General features: G+C 38.1%; 1 protein-coding gene across 21 annotated transcripts in view; it reads right to left on the reverse strand.

The window, feature by feature from the left end:
- The window catches only part of ABI3BP (ABI family member 3 binding protein), a 301,260-nt gene that overhangs the window by 29,574 nt on the left and 249,622 nt on the right, over window positions 1-22,064 (reverse strand). For all 21 annotated transcript variants that reach the window (XM_027866372.1, XM_027866234.1, XM_027866358.1 and 18 more), the window contains 7 exons: window positions 19,361-19,423; window positions 14,049-14,111; window positions 5,226-5,309; window positions 3,603-3,710; window positions 2,961-3,089; window positions 2,367-2,435; window positions 873-1,082 (listed from right to left, as the gene is read on the reverse strand). In XM_027866372.1, coding sequence (XP_027722173.1) covers window positions 873-1,082; window positions 2,367-2,435; window positions 2,961-3,089; window positions 3,603-3,710; window positions 5,226-5,309; window positions 14,049-14,111; window positions 19,361-19,423 — 726 coding nt within the window. The remainder of the gene's footprint in view (window positions 1-872; window positions 1,083-2,366; window positions 2,436-2,960; window positions 3,090-3,602; window positions 3,711-5,225; window positions 5,310-14,048; window positions 14,112-19,360; window positions 19,424-22,064) is intronic.

The raw sequence follows: 22,064 nt of genomic DNA on the forward strand, positions 1-22,064 counted from the left end.
AGCTGTGTCATTTAACCCTGTTTGCCTCAGTTTCCTCATCTGTAAAATGAGCTGGAGAAGGAAATGGTAAACCACTTCAGTATCTTTGCCAAGAAAACCCCAAATGGGGGTGATGAAAAGTTGCATGTGATAAAAAATGACTGAACAACAACAGTTATCATACCATGACAAAGTGGTGACATGTGGTTGAATAAGTTAACAAAATTGTAATCATCAGCAATCGTCAGTCTAATCCCTGCATTTTATAGATAAGGACCCTGAGGACCAGAATGGTGAAATGATTTAAGATCATAGGTTTATATATGAAACAGACTTTAGATGCCATAGAGCCCAACCACCTCATTTTACAAAAGAGGAAACTGAGGCACCGGTTCACACTAATAAGAGTCTCAAAATGGATTTGAACCTAAGTTTTTCTGATTTCAGGCCTAATGCCACCTCCACTACACTATACCTCCTCTTGAAACCTAGCCCCAAAACAAAAGATCAGACCCAGAGAAATTAAGTAATTTATCCAGGGTCACAGTGATAATTAGAGTCTGAGGCAGGATTCCAACCCAGGTCTTCCCGACTTCAAGTCCAGCTCTCTGTCTACTGAATCATGCTGCACAAGGTTGTATAATCACCTTGGTTACACTTGACCAAAGCAGCGCATTCTCACAGCAAGAGCAGAACTTAGGATCGGCAGCGCCCTACATGAGAGCAGGCCAAGACTAAATAATAAATAAGGCATGTACACAGAAAGCTAGGTACAACAATAGACTTCGAGGCAAGTATTAATGCTATCTCACCACATTCTCAAAGAAAATACTTCCTCAATTAGAGTTGAAACTCCTTCCATTGAAACAACAATCTTTAAGTCATTCACTGACCAGTGACCGTGTCGTTCTGTGGTTTCTCCCAGTCCAGTATGACGAAGGACGAGCACCCTTCCACTGTAACCACAGTGAGGTTGGTGGGAGGATTCTGGGGGGGGCTGGTGGGGCTGTCGTCTGACACCTCCTCTTTTGGGAACCGCTTCACCGAATCAGTGATAGAACATGGCTCATCCTCAGGCTTCGGAATGTATTTCACGTGAGGAGCTGGGAGAAGGAAATCATTGCTGTTTAGTGCTTGAAGCTCAGAAGTCAGTTTGAAAGCAAGTGTCTCTTTTCAATGTGATTCTAGGTGGTAGGATACCTGGCCAGGTGTAATTACATCACAATCCATTTTCAATTGTCCATGCAGATGCAGGAGAGTGGGGAGGTTTATTACTCAGAGGATTATAGATTTTATGCTTAGACTTTGGTTTTACAAATGAGGAAACTGAAACCCAGAGATGTCAAGTGATTTGCCCATAGTCACATAGGTAAGAAGTAACATAGCTAGGATTTGAACTCAAATTCTCTGTGTCCAAATCAGAGCTGTACCCTCCACAGCTAGGTGACACAGTGGGCTTGGAATTAGGAAGAACTGAGTTCAAATTTGACCTCAGTCACTAACTGGCTATGTGATTCTGGGCAAGTCACTTAACTTCTGCTTGCCTCAGTTCCCTCAACTGTAAAATGGGGACAATAATAGTACCTACCTCCCAGGATTATTGTGAGGAACAAATGAGATAATATTTGTAAATTAATTAGCATAGTGCCAGGCACATAATAGATGATTAATAAATGCTTATTCCCTTCCCTTTGTCTTTTATGCCAGCTCAAATCACTGGATATCTTAAAATTAAGTCTTAAGTTTATAGATATTTATAGATATCTTGCTATAAATGATTCAGAAACTTGATGATCCATGAGTTGAAAGTTGCAAATTTATTGCCCTCTATTAGTATGTGCAGTACTTTATCTGTATCCCATGTTTTATTACAGAACTCCTTTTTTAAAAGTCATTTCTCTGCTCCTGTGCTTAGGGGCAACAGAAGACTGGAAATCTCTGTGCCAATCTATTTTAACCCAGGAATTTGTTTTTTCATCTTTGTTATTCACTTATTCACCTATTTACTCATTCATTCATTCCACACTTTGTTATATGCCTTCTATGTGCAGAGCACTATGCCAGGCAATGTTGGGGATATGGAGGTGTAGAAGATATGATTCTCCACCTGAGAGGACTATGCACTCTAGTAGATCCTTCAACACATTAATTTCTGCCAAGAGAGATGATTTGGTGGGGCACAGACTATTTGAAGAAATTTTAGAATTATAGTCAGGAAATGATAGGGGAGGTGGGAAGAAACCACTTATGTGCAAAGTCCTTTCACAGTTTTGACTAAAATGATCATTGGATTGCATACCATTTTGACGAAAGAAGAAAGAGTAAAAATGATAAAGTCAAGTCCAGTATGACTGAGAATAACAGGATTTCCAACCAACAAGACCTACCCATAAACCGCTGATTCCCCAGGGAATCTGTCTCTCTTGTAGGGCTTGAGCTAAAGTCAGTCAAGTTACCTGAAAGAGATAGAGTTAGTATAAGTATTTCTGGCAAATGGAAGAAATAAAGCTTCAATCCCAGTCCATTACTATGGCGTTTATAGCCACAAAAGTCTGTGCGGAACTCTATCTGCAGTCTATATACATTCATTACATTAGCAAGAGCTTTTGTCATTTCTCTGTTCCTGCCCTCGGGGCAGTGGAAGATAAGATACCACCGCACCAATCCAGTTTGACCCTGGTACTTGGGATTCTGTTTTCTCATTCCCTTTATTCATTTTACCTCATCATCTTTGGTTTCTCTCAATATCCTAACGTGTATTTGTCTGCAGTGAAACATAAATGTATTTTCATCTTATTCCCCTTCCTTTCCAAAAAGAAAAACAACAAAAATGAATCCTGAACAAAAAGAAAGAAAAAGAGAAGCTCTGGTACTAAGATCCACAGTTGATTAGTTTATAGGCTTCTTTCTTTCCTACCATGGAGTCATTTCTTTGTACTTTGCATCCAAGCACCCAGTGGGCCACCAGCTTCCAAACTTACCATATTCTCCGGTAACAGAGACTGTTGGCTGCTTTTTGTCTGTCTCGATTTTCTTTGGCATGGTGGGGCCTGTAGGTTTAACTGTCACCTTTGGAGGAGGGGAGGTTACTCGTGGTAACAAGATGGTTCCTATGGCAAAACATCTAGTTTTATTTTAGGACAACAGAATTTCCCATTTGGAGGTAATGTCTGAAGTGGAACTAGGGTAGTGTCTCCCACTTCTGAATCTCAGAATTATCCTTTTAGGTTACTGTCTGGAAGGTGAGTAAGTAATCTAAAATAATCTTTATCTACTAACTGTTAAAAAACCTGAATAAGTTTCCCTCTGCCCTGTGTACACAAAGATCCAAGGAAAATCATCAGGGTTACAATGCTGGAATTAATTGCCCTCATTATGATGCTTACTCAAGTCTGGCCAGATGGCAAATGGCTATGAGTGATTGCTTATGCCATCCAACCTGCCTCACAGTCAACGTGTGAGGCATTCTGGTGCTAGAGGAGTTTTTTGAAGTGTAATTTATTTCTGATGCCTCTTACATCTCAATCTAAGACACTAAGGACAAGTTTGCTCTGAGTGGATATACAAATATTTAAAATAAAAATGGAGGTGTGGGGTGGGGTCAAGGTATGAGTCTGACATACCTGTACTTCCTGGCTTGCCGGTCACATTGTTTGGTGGTAGAGGTTTTCTTTGGGGCTGTGTTGATTTAGGAGGTGGCAAGGTGGGGCGATGAATATCAGCTTCTGTACCTAAAAGATCATATTACACACATTGCTGTTCTGAAATCTGGCCACATTTTTATCCATCTGCACTAAACAAAATACACAAAAAAGACCCTGCAAGAATTTAAACAATTGAGAGGATGCCCATCAATTAGGGAATGGCTGAACAAGTTATGACTGTGATGGAATACTACTGTGTTATAAGAAATGATAAGCACAATGCTCTAGAAAAACCTGGAAAGACTTACATGAACTGATGCATGGTGAAGTGAGCAGAACCAGGAGAACATTGTACATTGGACACAATAACAGCAATATTGTATGATGAACTTAGGTATGATGTATGATGACTTAGCTATTCTCAGTCATACAATGATCCAGGAGAATTTGGAAAGAATGAAAAATGCCACTCATCTTCAGAGAAAGAACTGATGGAGTGAATGCAGATAAAAGCATACATTTTTTAACTTTATTTTTCTCGAGTTTTTTTTTAATTGGCCTGTGTTTTCTTTTACAACATGACTAATATGGAAATGTGTTTTGTATGACTGTACATGTTTAACTTATATCAAATTGCTTGCCTTCTCAATGAGGGGGAAGGAAGAAGGAAGGGAGAGAATTTGGAACTCAAAAAATTTTAAAACAAATGTTCAAATTTGTTTTTACATGTAATTGGGGGAAAATAAAAAATAAAAAGGAAGGGAAAAAATAATTGTAATAAAAATGAAATTATATTTGACCAGTTAGGTATCTATCCTATATATCTTCTCTAGCATCTTACAGAATGTGACTTTTCAGTACTAAATTCAAAAAAGAAAAGAATACTAGTAAATGATTAATAAAGAATTGAATATAAACTAATTATTAAAGTGGTACAACCTAAGCAACTACTATAGACCTAATTGATCAATGGATTACTTTCATTCCTAAAAGAAAATGTTTTGTTAATAAATTTACATTGTTTATATATTCCACTAGTATTGGTTTGGTGGCCTGAGGTGATGGAATGGATTGCAGTGGGAGGTAGGTAAGTGTCAAATTCTGGACTTTATGGATATTAATTGGCATAATTATGCCATCCATTGTATAGTGGGTAGAAAGTCATCCTTGGAGCCAGGAAGACCTGGAGTGGAATTCAACCCCTGACATCTGCTTTCTGACCATGGACAAATGTCACTTAATTTCTTGGTGCTCTAATGCAACTCTAAGCCTATAAGTGGTAGAGAAGTTGCCATTAGAAAGACCTTCTGGGAATTCTCTTTACCAATGAAATCACAGGTACAGTTCTTATCCCCATAGTTGTATAGTGCTCTTACTTATTGATCTTCACAGTAACTTTGTGCTAGCCAGAATAGATGCTTTTTTTTTTAAGCCGCCCCCCCCCCCCTTTACAGAGAAGGAAATCTAAAGCTCTAAGAGGTGCCATAATTTCCCTAGGGACACAAGATGCTATCCCATTACAGTACATAAGATAAATGGAGATTCTTTATTGTGCTGCCGTGAAGTATCATTGTACCATTCTCTTCCCTGATCTGGTCTTACCTGGTTTTTTTGTAGCATCAAGTGAAACATTTTTGGGGACACTGAGAGGCTTTTCAACATTTCCAGAAATGGGCTTGGTGTAACCTATCAAATAAAGGTAATAATGTATATTAATGTACTGATTCTGAAATTTAAAAGCATCACTGCCAACAACATGCATTTCTTGTATAAATGGGGTTGTTGTACTTCCCTTGTTAAGATCATTCAGTTTATTTCTGCCTTTGAGTACATTGCATTGAAATTTGAGAAAAATCATTACGTTTTATCCATTGGTAGACCTTAGTCATTGGAATGACATGGTTTTTCCTTACTGCCAATAGTACTTAATTTATGAACTTTTTTTGGATTTGGGTAAAAATAAGCTGTTCTCATGAAATCTATTTTCTAGTTTGGATATCTTTACTGAATTCAAGCTTTTATGGGAGTGTTTGATTTTTATAGATGTTACTTTTGAAAATGAAATGTCAGGTAGTTGAAAGAACATCAAGCTTGGAGTGAGAACAGTTCTCAAATCTCAACTCAGGTAATTACTAGCTTTACTAGCTCTGGGACCTTAGGTAATTTTCAATTTCCTCAACTATAAAATGGAAATAACAACAATTGCACTATTATTATACAATACCTTGTGAGGAAAGCACTTTGCAAACTTTAAAGTTGATGCTATATCACTGAATTTGTAGTTTTAATTGAATGTTAATGTCTAGAGTACCGATTTCACAGTGTTGTTTAGTTTAGTTGTTTTTTCTGTTTTGTCCAACTCTTTATGATCTCCATTTGGGGTTTTCTTGGCAAAGATAGTGGAATGGTTTGCCAGTTCCTTCTCCAGCTCATTTTACAAATGAGGAAACTGAGGCAAAGAGGGTTAAGTGACTTGCCCAGGGCCACACAGCCAGTAAGTGTCTGAGTCCTGATTTGAACTCATGAAGATGAGTCTTCCTGACTCTAGGCCCAGCATTCTCTCCACTGTGCCACCTGGCTGCCCACTGTACTATGCTGAAGACCAAATGAGATAATTTGTGCAGAGTACTTTGTAAACCTTAAAGCACTATATAAACATATTTTTTTTAGCTGCTGTGATGATGTTGGACTGTTGATTTTGTGTGATTTGTGATCTATGACCTATGATTATTTTGCTCAAGTGTTCCATGATGCTAGAGATCATGTAACCTATTAATCTGATTTCCCTGCCCCCCCCCTTTATGTGTTTATACTGGCCCGTTTTCTTATTTAGTATTGCCTTATTAAACTGTATTCTCAAGATTTCATCTGCAGAATTGTGTCATGTTCAGCCAATATGCTTGGGTGCATTTTGTGGTTTTTTTCAAAAAAAGCTACCACACAGCCTTAAAATTCCAGTATGATTTAGTTGGCACTGACTAATGCAACTTGAAAACATTCCAAAAGAGACCTTACCTAGTCATGACACTCAGCCAGCAAACAGAGCTTTTAGCATCAGGGGTTTTAAACCAAGCCTGGCAAAGCTCAGAATAGTGAATTATTACTTTGAAAGGAATGGATCTATAAATTACTCAGTGCCAGGCCTTCTAAATGACCACATCAGATCTGTGGTGAGTATTGCTCAACCTCTTTCCTAAATACACAAACTCAGATTTGGGGTGGGTGCGCTATAAGAAGGGTGAGCCAACTTTTGCTTCACTTTTTGATACATCACAAATCTATTTCCTGTCCTGACACGAATGACCATTAGTATGGAAATAGACGTGTTCAAAGTCTGGGTATAGTATCTTTCAAAGATACCTAGGGGAATCTCTATTGTATTTGCTTGTCAAAAAAAAAATAATTCCAGTTCCAAATTAAGAGACCACTAACACTGACTCCCTAATAAATATGAAAGTAATCAATGAGTAACAAAAATGAACGGTTTCCATGTTCGGTGGTATCCTGTGGCAGGGAGATATAGCAGAAGACCTATGAAACTAGGATTTAGAGCCTGAAAGCACTATAAACACAGGAATTGTTGTTGTTGTTTAGAAGACATGAATTCGAGTCTTGGTTTTGTAACTACTTATAAACTTGTGTCCTTGAGTCAATCACAATATTTTTAAGCTTTGATTTCCTCATCTCTGCAATGTGAATATCTGTCCTCGTGTTTATCGTGAGAGTCAAAGGAATCCAGAATGTGAAATCAGAGCACAATGCAAATATACAATTGTTGCAGAAGTCCTACTCTGATGTCACACTGTGGTTTGAAGATAACCCTGGATTCCTAAAGAATAGGCCAGTGAAATACCAGGTCTGTCAGGTTCTGCCATGATGGAAAGGCTCTAAGTACTTGCGTGTTAATAGATTGGCACTGTCAGCCTTGATAAGCCTCAATAAGATCAGTGAGGTTCATTGTTAGAGATCTGGTCATCAAATTATTCTTTTTTTTTTTTAAGTCATAGCAGTTCATAAGGACTAAGATTCGAAAAAGCTGCATTCAGTATCAGGGGAAGAAGAACTCACATGCAGGTAAACATGGGACTGTAGAATGATAGATTTAGAATTGGAAGTAACCTTTGAGGCCAACAAATCCAACTCCCTCATTTTACAGATGAGAAAACTGAGGTATGGAGAGGGTAAATGACTTGTTGAGAGTCACACAGTTAGCAAATGACTGAGGTAGGATTCAAACTCAGGGCTTCCTGACTCCAACTTTAGTACTCTATTAATTATGCTGCCTAATCATGGGTCCTCAAATACTGAAATATGTGTGAATTAAATATTAAAAACAGGAACTCTACTTGCCACCAAAGACATTAAATTTTCATTTATTTAGTAAGCAAGAATAAATAAATAAATAAAATAGCAGCAGGGAATGGATTCATTGCTGAAATAGTCTAGTCAATAAGCATTTGTTAATTGCTTATTATGTGCCAGGTAGGCAGTTAGGTGGTACAGTAGATAGAGCACTTGGCTTGGAATCAGGAAGACTCATCTTCCTGAGTTCAAATCTGGCCTCAGACACTTACTAGCTTTGTGACCCTGGGCAAGTCATTTAACCCTGTTTGCCTCAGTTTCCTTATCTGTAAAATGAGCTAGAGAAGGAAAAGGCAAACCACTCCAGTGTCTTTGCCAAGAAAACCCCAAATAGGATCACAAAGAGTCAGACATGACTGAAAAATGACTGAACTGAATATGTGCCAGGCACTGTGCTAAGCACTGGGGATACAAAGAAAGGCAAACTACTGTCCCCGATCTCAAGGAGCTTACAATATAGGGGGGGAGTCAACATGTAAGCAACTATGGTATAAACATGGTATAGACAGGATAAATTGGAGGCTATCTCAGAAGGAAGGCGCTAGCATTAAGGGGGACTGGGATAGACTTCTTGTAGAAATTGAGGTTTTAGCTGAGACGTGAAGAAAACCAAGGAAGTCAAGAGGTGGAGATGAGGAGAGAGAGAATCTGGGCATTCAGGACACAGTCAGGAGATGGAGTGTCTGTTATGAGGAATAGTGAGGAGACCAGAGTCACTGGGTCATACAGTACATGGGAGGGAATAAGGTATGAGAAGATTGGAAAGGTGGGAAGGAGCCAGATTATGAAAAGTTTTAAAGCCAAACAGAGGATTTTATATTTGATCCTCAAGGCAATAGGAAACTTCTGGAGCTTATTGAATAAGGAAGTGACATGGTTAGACCAATAACTTTGGTAGTTGAATAGAGGAAGGACTGGAGTGGAGAGAGATCTGTAATAGAGACAAACCCGCAGCCTATTGCAATAGTCCAGGTATGTCATGATGAAAACATTAGGTGATAATGTGCCAGGATGCTGGCAGTGAAAGGAAGGAGGGAGGCATATATGAGAGATGTTGCAAGGTAGACCTGATAGTAATTGGCAAAGCTTTAATATGAGGGTGGGGCTAGAGAGTGTGTGGCATCGAGGATGATACCTAGGTTGCCAGCCTGGGTGACTGGGAGGATTGTGGTACCCTCCACAGTCAAAAACAAGCTAGAAAAAAGGGATTTTTTTTTTTTGGTGAGGCAATTGGGATTAAGTGACTTGCTCAGAGTCACACAGTTAGTAAGTGTTATGTGTTTGAGGTTGGATTTGAATTCAAGTCCTCCTGACTCCAGGGTCGGCGCTCTATCCACTACACCACTTAGCTGCTCCTAGAAAGGATGATTTTGGTGGAAAGATAATGAGTTAAGTTTCAGATATGCTGAGTTTAAAATGTCTATGGGACCTCCAGTTCAAGATATCAAACAGGCAGTTGGAGATGTGAGACAAAAGGTCAGGAGAGTGTTTAAAGCTGCATAATAGATCAAAGAATCATTTACATAGAGGTGATAATTGGGATCTGTGGAGATCACCAAATGAAATAATATAGAGGAAAAAGAGAAGAGGGCTCAGGACCCAGCCTTAGGGGATGCCCATAAGTAGTGGGTGCCATCTGGATGAAGAGCCAGCAAAAATAACTGAGAAGTGGTTAGGGAGGTAGCAGGGCAACCGAGGAAAATAGGGTCTGAAAAACCTGGAGAAAAGAAAATACCAAGGAGAAGAGGGTGATTTCTCCCTAGGACTGGAGGACGAGAAGATGCTGCAGCAGCACCTCCTACTGCCCCATGGTCACCTCCACTGCTACAAACTCTGAACTTGTAGGGGAGAAAATGGTGAATCAAAAAGGAGAGAACCAAAAAGCTATTCCTTCACTATACAAGAGAGGCGAGATACAGAAAGTGAAGAAGGGAGGGTTAACTTTTGCCTTGGAGAATTAATGAAGGCTTCATTGGGAAGTCCTACCTGAGAGGAGTTTGAAGGAAAGAAAAGATGATGAAAGGAAGTGATGGGGGCAAGGTTATGTTTTGCGTATAGGGATTAGCATGTGCAACAGCAGGAAAGACATGGCGCTGAAAAGGGAAAAGAAGGATTGGAAAAGAGTGAATAGTAGATGCACTGAGCCTTTGAAGGGGAGAACCATAAGATGCTGATTGGAACCAGGTTAAAGAAAGCTTAGAACACTAGCCAAGAGTTTATTTATTTTTTCCTATAGGCAATAGGGAAACACTAAGAATTTTTTTCCTATAAGAGCACCAGGGGTATTACAGTGATTTGTAATATACCAGTGCCAGATGTAGATATTAGAAAGATTGCTTTTGGCAGAAGTATAAAGGATGAATTTCACAGAAAAAACTAGAGATAGGAGTTAGGGAAACTAATGCAAAGCTCATTACAAGAGTCCAGATCAGAAATGAAGAACCATAAAATGCTATAATTACAAAGTACTTTAGAGAACATTGAACCCAATCCTTTCGTTTTACAGTTGGGGAAACTGAAGCCTAGAGAAGTAAAATGATTCCTCCAAAGTCAGACAGGCAGAACCAAGACTAAAAATCCAGGTCTTGCTTTTTAACTACTTGATTCCTATTTAAATGATCTAAATTTAAATACTATAAGGAATAAGGGAGATAAAATTCAGATAAGTCAGGGAACAGGGGAAAAAATATACTTGGAAAAAATTTCAAAATAACTTTATATAGCAACAGACAGTGGCAGTATTCTCATGACAAGACACTAGAAAATATAAAATACAGGTGTCACAGCACAGGCACCTGGAATCAAGGGCAGATAAGATCCCTGTAGTTGGCTTATGGAGAAGTAGCTTTTTGCAGATCTCTATATCCTAGAATGGAGTTTAGAGAATAACCCTGAAGGAGCGGTAATTAATATAGGATAGACTCATTGAAGTTATGAATCAGAAGCCAATCCAAAGATGTGTTACTTTTACATCAGTTTTCTTAAGCAAAATAAAATATTCACTTTGCCTGAGGAGGCCTTAAAAAAAATTCCTTCCACCTAGAAGGCAGAAACTGATTATCATTTCTTTGTACCTTGTAACTTCAGTACCTAATGGGGTGGATTGCCCCATATAGCAAGGATCTACATTTTTATCAGGGTAGGTACTTTTTCTACAGACACAGATCATAACCCTTTTAGAATTGTTGGAGCAGAAAAGTACCTAAAGTGTGCTGGTAAATGTTTAACAACCAGCTCTCTGGAGGAGGGGGAAGAGAGACATATGCTGGGCATACATTTAATTTTAATCTGCATTATTAACATTTTCCCTACTGCTTTCTTAAGTCTAGACAATCAACCAAATAATAAATCAAGCCCTGATTTGTAGCATTTGCTGATTTCAGAGATGTAAATGCTCACCTTGGCTGTCTCAGGAGCTGATTGGAGCTAGCTGTAGCACATCCCTGCTCTGAACCCAAATTGGTGCTAAACATCTCTCCAACGGTAGCTAGGTTACCATGGACAAGAACTATATAGTCCATCACTGGGCCTTGCACTTAGTAGGCATACAATAAGGGTTGAACTGAATTGAATATAATAAAACTGACTCTAAGGAAAAATGTAATAACACATTGTTTTCTGGACTTTGTGGACTTTTCTTTTGCTTTTCTAATAGGGTTAGAAGTAGAAGGGAAATAATTTTCTGCCAACAATCTTGAGTTCTCACCTACCTACCTTTTGGGAATGTAGTTGGGAGTGTGGAGGCTAAGGCAATTCTAGAACCATTGTTCCTTGAAGAAGTGGGGAAGTGAAAGCAGTTTGCAAAAAAAAAAAAGCACTAGCTTTGTGTTTCACCCAATAATATCCTCAAGTTAATCAAATACATTGATAACTGAAACAATTGCCCATCACACCCTTTTTTTCTCTGAAATGCTAATCAGTATTGAATGGAACCAAGGTAAGGGGAAGCACTTTATTTATTTTAAAAACATTCCATTAACACAGGGTCAAAGGATATACAGCTGGGAAGGACACTGGAGATTATTTAGTCCAACTTTGTCATTTTACAGATGAGGAGAGAGTTCCAGAGAAATGAAATCATGTTCCAAGGGTCACACATTATGTGACTGGTAGATCTGGGGTCAGAACCCAGTTCTTTATAGCAACTAACAAAGGAAGTGCTTGAAAAGATCCCTTAGAGCAGTAAGACCTTGAGGTCTATATTTGCTTGAGAAGTTTTTATGTGGAGTAAGATCCTGAACACTTTAAAGAAACCAGTAGGATTTTTATCAATAGAAATGGCATCAATGAAGAAGTATTAACCATCTGCTTTGCCATTGCACTTTAAGGACTATGGGACTTTTTCATCTGACTTGCACCTGGAACCTTCCCTATGTGTGGTCTCCCCCATTCAAAAGTGAGCTCCTTGAGAGAAAGGTGCATCTTATTTTTCTATTAGTATCCCTAGCACTTAGCACACTGCTTTGTGCATACTGCTGTTTGTCCTTTGTTCTCCAAGAGGACCATGACATCAGGGGATGCCATGACTTGCAAGTGAATTTGATTTGAGTGAGGGAGAGCTGTGCAAAGTCACCAGCCTCAATTTCTCCTCTGGAGCTGTCTGGGTCCAGGGGCCAGATACACATCAGGACAACTGGAGATGGTCCCTGCTCTGCGCAAAGTAAGTACTTAAAAATGCTTTATTTATCCATTCACTGGGAAAAGCCTGAGAATGCATACATCAGGTAATGAAATACTCTAGCCATCCTGATGATTCTGATATCTGGGAGTCTAATCATCATTAACAGAACAATTCCAGTGCTATTGGCAGTAGCATTGGTATGATCTGATTGTCTGTATTATCTAATGGGGATCATTTTGCTTTATGGGACCTAGAAGGGTCACAATATTTTACCAAATTGGACAAAATGCCATTCATATTAAATAGAAATGATCAATGACCTACCAATAGCTCTGATTAATATATAATATGTATATGTATTTAACATAAATAACATATACATACATATAAACACACATACACATGTTTTATGTGTGTATGTATATGTGTATAAATGTATATGTATTGACACATATACATATGCATACACATACCTCTACTTACATATATACACATAACATATATATATGTATTAAATGGTGCCTTCCAGAGAGTTAATATTCCTCTCTAGGCTGCACACTGAACTTCATCTACCATGACCAATTTTTTTGTCCTGAAGCCTCACTCTAGTCTTGGAATTCTCATGTTGGAAGTGTCTTCCTGCTTCCTCTCCCTCTGATTAGATGGCTTTTCCAGGATCTTTATTTAAGGAGGAAACACAGGACAGCCATGTCTGAATCCTCTCTAGGCTATGCTCTGGCCTTCACCTACCAGGTACCTGTGGGGTCAGATACCTTCGTACCCCCACCCACTTTTCAGATTCCTTTTTTGTTTTTTTCTTTCCCCATAAGAAAGTAAGCTTTTTGACTGTAGGAACTATCTTTCTTCTTTCATTGTATTTCCAGAATTTACTAAAGTGTCTGGCACATAGCAAGTACTTAATAAATGCTTGTTGACTGACTGAATACATGCAAACTTTCAGAAAGATTTTTAAAGTCACTTTTGGAATTACAGACTGGAAAAAAAAGTTTTTGTGTTCTCATTGTCAAGACCAATATGATACTCAATACTTCAAAACAAAGCCATTTGTTGTATTTCCCATGTTAAGATCATTATCTAAAATGTTTCGACATTAAGGGAAATGCTTTTATTTGGTCTAGTAATTTATTCATTTGGGAATGAACATGATCTCTATCATATTGGATTTAATTTAAAAAAGTTTCGAGTCCTATTTCATTTCTGAAGTTTCTGTCTCTGATTAGTTTCAGTTTTTAATTTCAGTCAACCAACAGCAGATTCTGAGATTCCATCTTGCATAAAGCATGCATGTGTGTGTGCGTGTGCGTGTGTATGTGTGTATCACTTCAAAGAAACTGATGTGGGAATTCAGCAGAATTGTTCAGAGTGCATAATGACTCTTCTAGTCATGAAGTATTAAAAGAAAGCATAGTTTGGATCATTACCTGTTTCTTGTGAAATTCCATTGGGTTTGGGCCTATCAGTTCCTGAAATTGTCCTATTTTTGGCTGTAAAGAAAGTAGGAATTAAAAGTTAAAATACTTTCCTAGAACAATTTAACAGAAAAAGAAAACAAAGAGAGATTGGAAATTTATTCTTTTTGGGAGGGGGTTATTATGAATGGTGGGTAGAGGAAAAACATAGGCTAGAAGACGGGGATGACAAATAAATTTTTAAAACCATTGACCTAGTTGAAATGAGCTCATGATTCAGATATAAAGCCTGATGTATAAGCAAATAGGGGGAGAAAGGAATAGTTTACCTGTCAGATTTATGAAGAACAGAAGAATTTGTGACCAAACAGGAGATAGAGGACATTATGAAATGCAAAATGGATAATTTTGATTACATTAAATTGAAAAGTTTTTGCACAAACAAAGTCAATGCAACTGAGATTAGGAGGGAAGCAGAAAACTGGGAAAGAATTTTTACAACCAGTGTCTCTGATAAGGGCCTCATTTCTAAAATATATGGAGAACTAAGTCAAATTTATAAGAATACAAGTCATTCCTCAATTGATAAATGGTCAAAGGATATGAACAGGCAGCTCTCAGATGAAGAAATTAAAGCCATCTATAGTCATATGAAAAAATGCTCTAGATCACTATTGATTAGAGAAATGCAAATCAAAACAATTCTGAGGTACCACATCACACCTATCAGATTGGCCAATACGACAAAACAAGTAAATGATAAATGTTGGAGAAGATGTGGGAAAATTGGAACACTGATGCATTGTTGGTGGAGTTGCGAAATGATCCAACTACTTTGGAGAGCAATTGGGAACTATGCCCAAAGGGCTATAAAAATGTGCATACCCTTTGACCCAGCAATAGCACTTTTAGGGCTATATCCCAAAGAGATCATAAAAATGGGAAAAAGACCCACATGTATCAAAATATTTATAGCAACTCTTTTTGTGGTAGCCAAGAATTGGAAATTGAGGGGATGCCCATCAACTGGGCAATGGTTGAACAAATTGTGGTATATGAATGTAATGGAATACTATTGTGCTATAAGAAATGATGAGCAGGCAGACTTCAGAAAAACCTAGAAAGAGTTGTATGGACTGATGCTAAGTGAAGTGAGCAAAACCAGGAGAACACTGTACACAGTAAAAGCCACGTTGTGCAATGACTCACGCTGATAGACTTAGCCCTTCTCAGCAATACAAGGATCTAAGACATCTTCCAAAGTCTTATGATAAAAAATGCTATCCACATCCAAAGAAAGAACTATGGAGTTTGAATGCAGATTGAAGCATACAATTTGCCATTTTTTGTTTTATTTGTTTGTTTTGTTTCCTCTTTCTTGTGGTTCCTTGTATTGGTTCTAATTCTTCTTACAATATGACTAATGTGAAAATATGTTTAATAGGAATCTATGTGTAAAGCCTATATCAGATTGCACACTGTACTGGGGAGGGAGTGGGGGCAAGGAGGGGGAGAAAAATTTAAAACTCGAAAGCTTATGTAAGTGATTGTTGATAAATCAAAATAAATTAATAAAAAAATTTTAAAAAAAGAAAAAATATTGACCTAATTCCAACCCCTTGTTTTGTTTTTTTTTTTAGCCCTATTACACTTTAAGCCATATTGTTCACTGGACCTGTTATTTTATTGGTATAGGGGACTCCTGGGTTAAAACAAACAAACAAATCCTCCCTCTTCCAATTCAGGTTGGTACTTTCTCTGTAGCTTGTCATATTAGAGACTTGCCTAGAGCACTGAGAGGTGGTTTGCTTAGGGTTACAGATCTGGTGGGGCAGCTAAGTGATATAGTGGATAGAGCACTGGACCCAGAGTCAAGAAGATTCAAGTCAAAATCTGATCTCAGTTACTTGCTAGCTGTGTGACTCTGGACAAGTCACTTAACCTCTATTTGCCTCAGTTCCTCAGGTGGAAAATGGAAACACATGGCAAACCACTCCAGTATTTTTGCCAAGAAGACCTCAATGGGGTCACAACAACAACAGACCTACTATGTGTCAGGGGCAGGATTTGAACCCCAGTCTTTCTAGATTTGAAACCAGTTCTCTGCTACAGCTAGCTTCTCCTATCCCTCTTCCTGACCACCTCGTGAAGCTATTTCTTCTCATAGCCTCTCTTTTTTTCTCCCTTGATTCACCTCACCTCTCAACCACTCATATTCAGCACCTAACTACCTTTCACTTAGAATACTGCAAAAGCCTTTAAATTGTTCTCCATGTCTCTGTATTCTCCACTTTTTTGATCTACCCTACACATGGCTGCGAAGTAATATTTGTATAGTTCTGATTATGTCACTCTCCCTGCTCCAAAAGCTCTAGTAACTCCCTATTACCTTTAGGATCAAACAAAACTCCTTTGTCAAGCATTTAAAGCCCTTTTCATTTTGGCTCCTACTTCTCCAGCATTATTATATGCTTTCTAGGAGTTTGACAGAGCATCTAGGTATGACTAGCAGTGGATAGAGTGTGGAACCTGGAGTTCAAATCTGGCTTTAGACACTTACTAGCCCTGTGACCCCAGGCAAGCCACTTAACTGTATTTGCCTCACTTTCCTCATCTGTAAAATAAATTGGAGAAGGAAATAGCAAACCATTCCAGTATCTCTGCCAAGAAAACTCCAAATTGGGTCATGAAGAGTCAGATGTGTCAAAAAATAAATTTGATAATTAAGGTAAAGGGGCCCATTTACCATTCCTCACGTACAGCATCCCTTCTCCTTTCAGCATTTTTGTCCAGGTTATATTCCTCATGCCTGGGGTATACTTCTTCCTCTTTTTCCTTTTCCTCAACTCTACCTCTCAGAATCACTAGCTTCTCTCAAAGCTCAGCTGAAATGCCAGTTCCCTTCAAATGTCTGATCGATTTTAATGAAGGTGTCCTAATGAAGTCAATTTTATAGCCTTTAGAGAATTTCACTGGCCTGACTGTTAACATTTTTTGGGGGGGGGAAGTATTATCAACCTTTTATTTTTCATATTTGAACCCATTACAGTATCCCACATGGCACAGGAAGCAAGGGAATGATCACAGCTATAGATGTGAACACATAGACACTTTTTTCTGGGGGGAGGGATCGGCAATGGGGTTAAGTGACTTGCCCAGGGTCACACAGCTAGTAAGTGTTGAGTGTCTGAGGTTGGATTTGAAGTCAGGTCCTCCTGACTCCAGGGCCAGTGTTCTATGCATTGTGCCACCTAGCTGCCCCTACTTTTTTTTAAATAAAGGAAACATTTGAATAGACTTTTGCTTTGCAAAGGAAAACAAAACAAACTGTTGTCCTTGCTCCACTCATAACTCACAAGCACATAGCTAATCGTTAGAGTTCATAAATGGAAACATCAATTTTCTTAATATACTTCCACACATGCCCTGGGGACTGGCCCTGTGCAAATCAGTGGTGTAGGTTGCTATGTGTCCTGCATAGTTTTGCAGGACACAGTATTCTGTGGTGGGGACCTCAAGTTACTTTGCCAAACCCTTCCAAGGGTCATTTCCACAATAAAATCTTTAAGACCCTTCTAACCTGTAAAACTCTCCTCCTCTCAGTGTTCTCATTCTTTTTTTTAGACCATTAAGTAGGCACATTTGTATTTCTTAACTCTTTAATGATACTAGATAATGCCTCAAGGGTAGGGACCTTATTATATACATAATATATTCATAGGTAGTCTCTGGCAGTGGAAAGAATAATTAAGGGACTTGAAGTCAGAAAGATCTGGTTTTGAAACCTATCTCAACCTCTATCTGTGTAATGCTGGGCAAATCACTTAAACTCTCTCAGCCTCATTTTCCTCACCTGTAAAATGGGGATGATAAGGGTAGAACCTATCTCACAGGTTTGCTGTAAAGGTTAAATGAGATAATATATGGAAATAATTTTGCAAACCTTAAAGATATATACACACATATGTTAGCTATTATTAATATAAACTGGTCAGTGTTCCCCATATATCTATGCATGTACATACTTGCATATATACATATATACATATTAGATTTGATCTGATTTATAACATTAGACCAATGATAAAATTATTTTATTTGATCATTTCCTTATATAATTTTTATTTTAAAAAGTTAACATTTATATAGTGCTTTACACTTTGCAAAGTCCCTCATATATGTTAACTCATTTGGTCCTTCCAATAGTACTGAAATGGATTTAGTAATCCAACTTTGCAGATTAGGAAACTGGGTCACAAAGAGGTTAAGTGATTTGCACAGGATCATACAGTTAGTAAGTATCTGAGCAGGATTTGAACTTGGATTGTCCTACTTCCAAATCTTCGACTTTATCTACTGAGCCAGCTAACTACATATATAATGTCTGAAAAATTATGAGATTTTCACCGTGTAAAGTGTGTTAAAATGGAAAATACGAACTCTACCAGTCAGATATTTAGAGCATGTCCTTCATTAGATCTTTTAAAGAAATGTGGTTAAATGAAACCAAAATAGCATTTATATGAAAACTTTGTGTTTTCTTTTAAGATGGTGCTTTGCATAGAAGGAAAGGAAAAGAAATAAAGAGAAAATATATTCAAAGGGTATGGTACTTTTAAAAATGGAGTTTGGAACTCTTCTACAGGGATATCTCAAAATTTTTATGCAATGTAAGCACTGTATGTTCTGATGTTTGTCACTACCAGGCAATTTAAAATTAAAAACTGTTAACTGTTCTTATTACATATAACTAATTATGCTTGAAGTAGTGTTAGTACTGCCATATATATATAAGAATGTATTTAAAGTTACTCTAAAAGTGAAATAGAAGGGGTTCATTGGTGCTCTTTGGGGGGGAAAAGCAATAAAAAAGCCTAGCTCAATCATGAAATAAACAGATACCTACAGCAGGAGCATAAGGGAGTGGAATAAGCATTGTCCTGGGAATCAGGAAAGACCTGGCTTCTAGCCCCACCCCTGCCGCTAATGATTTATGCAATCTGGGACCAGCAATTCACTGCTCAGTGCTACAGTTTAGCCTTCTCTAAGAGAGCTGGGTTACATATATTGCTTTTGGAATAGCATGCAAGCATTCATGTTATGGAAAAGAGAGAAAGGAGGAGGGGGAGCAGCACAGGAGGGGAGAGAGAGAGGTGGGAGAGAGAAGAGAGAGACAGAAACAGAGAGAAAGTGAGAGAGAGGGAGAAGGGAAATGTAAGAGGGAGGGAGGGGAGGGTAAGGGGGGAAGGGGGAGAGAGAGAGACAGAGAGAGAGAGAAAGAGACAGAGAGAGAGACAGAGAGATAAAAAACAATTACAACTTACCTGGTCTGACAGATGGCCTAATAGGTCTCCTCCTTATAGTAGTAGTGTAAACTTTATGTGGCGCTGAAACAGAGAACAGATTTCATGACTAACAGTAAAGTCTCTCACGTAAACTAAAGGGAAGAGAGTAAGTCCAAAGGGAGTCAATTGATGGGAATGCTACATGGAAATAGAATAAAGTATCTCTTCCTGATGACCTCCGCATGATATCTATGAATGCGTGAAAAAGCATTTATTATACACTTGGTACATAACAAGCACTGTGCTATGTGCTGAGGAAATAAATATAAAAGTCAGTTCATGCTCTCAAGCAGCTCACATTCAACTATGGGGAGGCAGCGTGTATAGGCTGCAAGTCAGATGGAGAGGTTCCATGGTCCTTAGGGTGCAGGGGCCAAGCAGATGGTCATACATCTTCTTTAATACTATTTTCACTAATAATACCATATCCATTTTTAATGTTAAACCATTTGACATGCCAAGGACTTTGGAATTCGTTTTCTGTGTCTTTAATAGTTTAAATCTCTCTCTCTCTCTCTCTCTCTCTCTCTCTCGCTCTCGCTCTCTCCCTCCCTCCCTCCGCCCCATTAAAGCTCACGAATTATAGACACAAATTGCTAATCCTTGTAAGAAAAATATTTTTTACATTAGGTCTTAACAACCGGAGATAAAAGTAGGATGGGGTGGGGTAAACTATTCCTGTAATGGATGAAAGGGATTCAGATTCAGTTAGTGAAATTCTTTGCAAAACAAATCCAAACAAAACAAAACAAAACACACACACACCCACAAAACCCCAAACCAAAAAACCCAAGTTATCCTCATGGATGCTTGACATAAAAAACAAATATTTCATCCATTCCATCAGTATTCTGAATGAGAGGCATGGAAAGAATTTCTTTCATTGCAAACAGAGAAAAATATTTTTAGGTAGGCAAGTTCAAATTCATTAGAACATGTGATCTCAGCTAATAGTCTGTTCAGATGTTTGCTGGAATTAGAGAAACATAATTAGTCAAAGTTGTTTCTAGAATGAAGAAAAGTGAATTTCTAGCTCCAGGCTGTTCTTTGTATGTATTGCTGAAGAATTAGAAAAACTGGGTTGATAACCCTCAAATAAGCAAAAAATTGAGATAAAAATAAGCCTATATACCTTATACTAGTAAGTGCAACAGCTATTTTGGAAAATAGCTTTTTTGCTCTCGGTTCTAAGGTTGCTCCTTCTGACTAATGACATTACAATGACTTTTTAAAGAAAATTTTCTTCTTTGAACCTAGAAAGCATATTATCATGTGCTCCTTTAAATTTAAACTTGAAACTGAATCTACTTAAATGAAGGTTTGAATAATAGGACTTTGGGGTTTCTGCTAGGTTCTAATATTTGGAAAAATATATTCTCTTTCTGGTTTGGCCAGAGGTTAGCTTTCAGGGATGATAAGAAACATTCTCTCCTGAGAGACACACATCGGTGAGGGGAAGTAGGATGAAGACTATAGATGTATAGTGGTACCTGGAGTTGGATAAGGGGACCCATTGAGGTAGAGAAAGGGTGAAGAAGAGAAAAGTTGAAATCATTTTTGAAAATGTTTGCTTATTTCACACTTCTGCCTCCAGTTGGCTCTATTCTCTCTTGACTGATATCCATTGCGAAAAGAAATTGCATAGGCGGAAAAATTTATCTCATATTTACCTTCTATAAAATCTGACTGGCTCATAATTGGCATTATTTTATTTTCAAAGAGATCTCATTTTAGAAGTGCAGCCTCTATCTGTATCAATATCATAGTTGTTGTTGTTGTTGTTTTTAAAGAAAGCAAATTCCATTCAACTTGTATAAGTGTCTACTTTTTTGCAAGGGCAACCCAAAGCTTCCCAGACTTAAAAAAGAAATGATTACTGCTGTAAAAATGTATTCTTAATTATATTTTCTTCCTAGAGCAAATCTACAGGTGACTTGACACTGTGAACTCCTTCCTGTTACTTCCCCCCTGCCACTTTAAACTAGAATCAGAAAATGGTAGAGCCAGAAAGGGTTTTAGAGACTATCTTGTCCAACCTTTTTAGTTGACTTGCCCAAGGTCTCACAGCTATTTGTCTACAGAACTAGGTCTAGAAACCAAGTCCCCCGACTTCAAACTCAGAGATTTTCCCCCCTATACTCAGTGCTGCCTCCTGCCATTAGCTTTGTGGACAAACATTTAGTTAAGACTGGAAAGAATTTTTCTTGCAAACCATATAATCAGCTTCCAACATTTGGATAATTCTGTTCACATACTCTAAGGTAGTTATTTATATGTACTCATAAATCAGCAGTAGATGTATAAAATGCACACACATAAATAAAACCTGTGAAATAGAGTATACTGTGACACATTTTTTAAAGTTTCCAAAGTAAAGATTTTGATATGCCTAATTTTGCCACATTTTGGTCCAAAATAAACAGTCTTACTGAAAGTCCCTATAGATTTAGCTTGGGCCTCCCCAAATGAATGTTAGAAATGAATAGAGGCACTTACACACACACACACACACACACACACACAAACACACACACACACACAAACACACTTCCATTGGTACAGGGCATAAAATTCTCCTTAATGATTTCACTGGTTTGTACTTCAGCTACTCAATGCAAAAACAAAAATTTGAAGGTCAAAACCAATCATAACTTTTTGACCCAAATGATCCCATTCCTAAGAT

This window comes from Vombatus ursinus, unplaced genomic scaffold, assembly GCF_900497805.2.
Source record: "Vombatus ursinus unplaced genomic scaffold, bare-nosed wombat genome assembly UNPS02001419.1, whole genome shotgun sequence".
Classification (NCBI taxonomy): Eukaryota; Metazoa; Chordata; class Mammalia; order Diprotodontia; family Vombatidae; genus Vombatus; species Vombatus ursinus.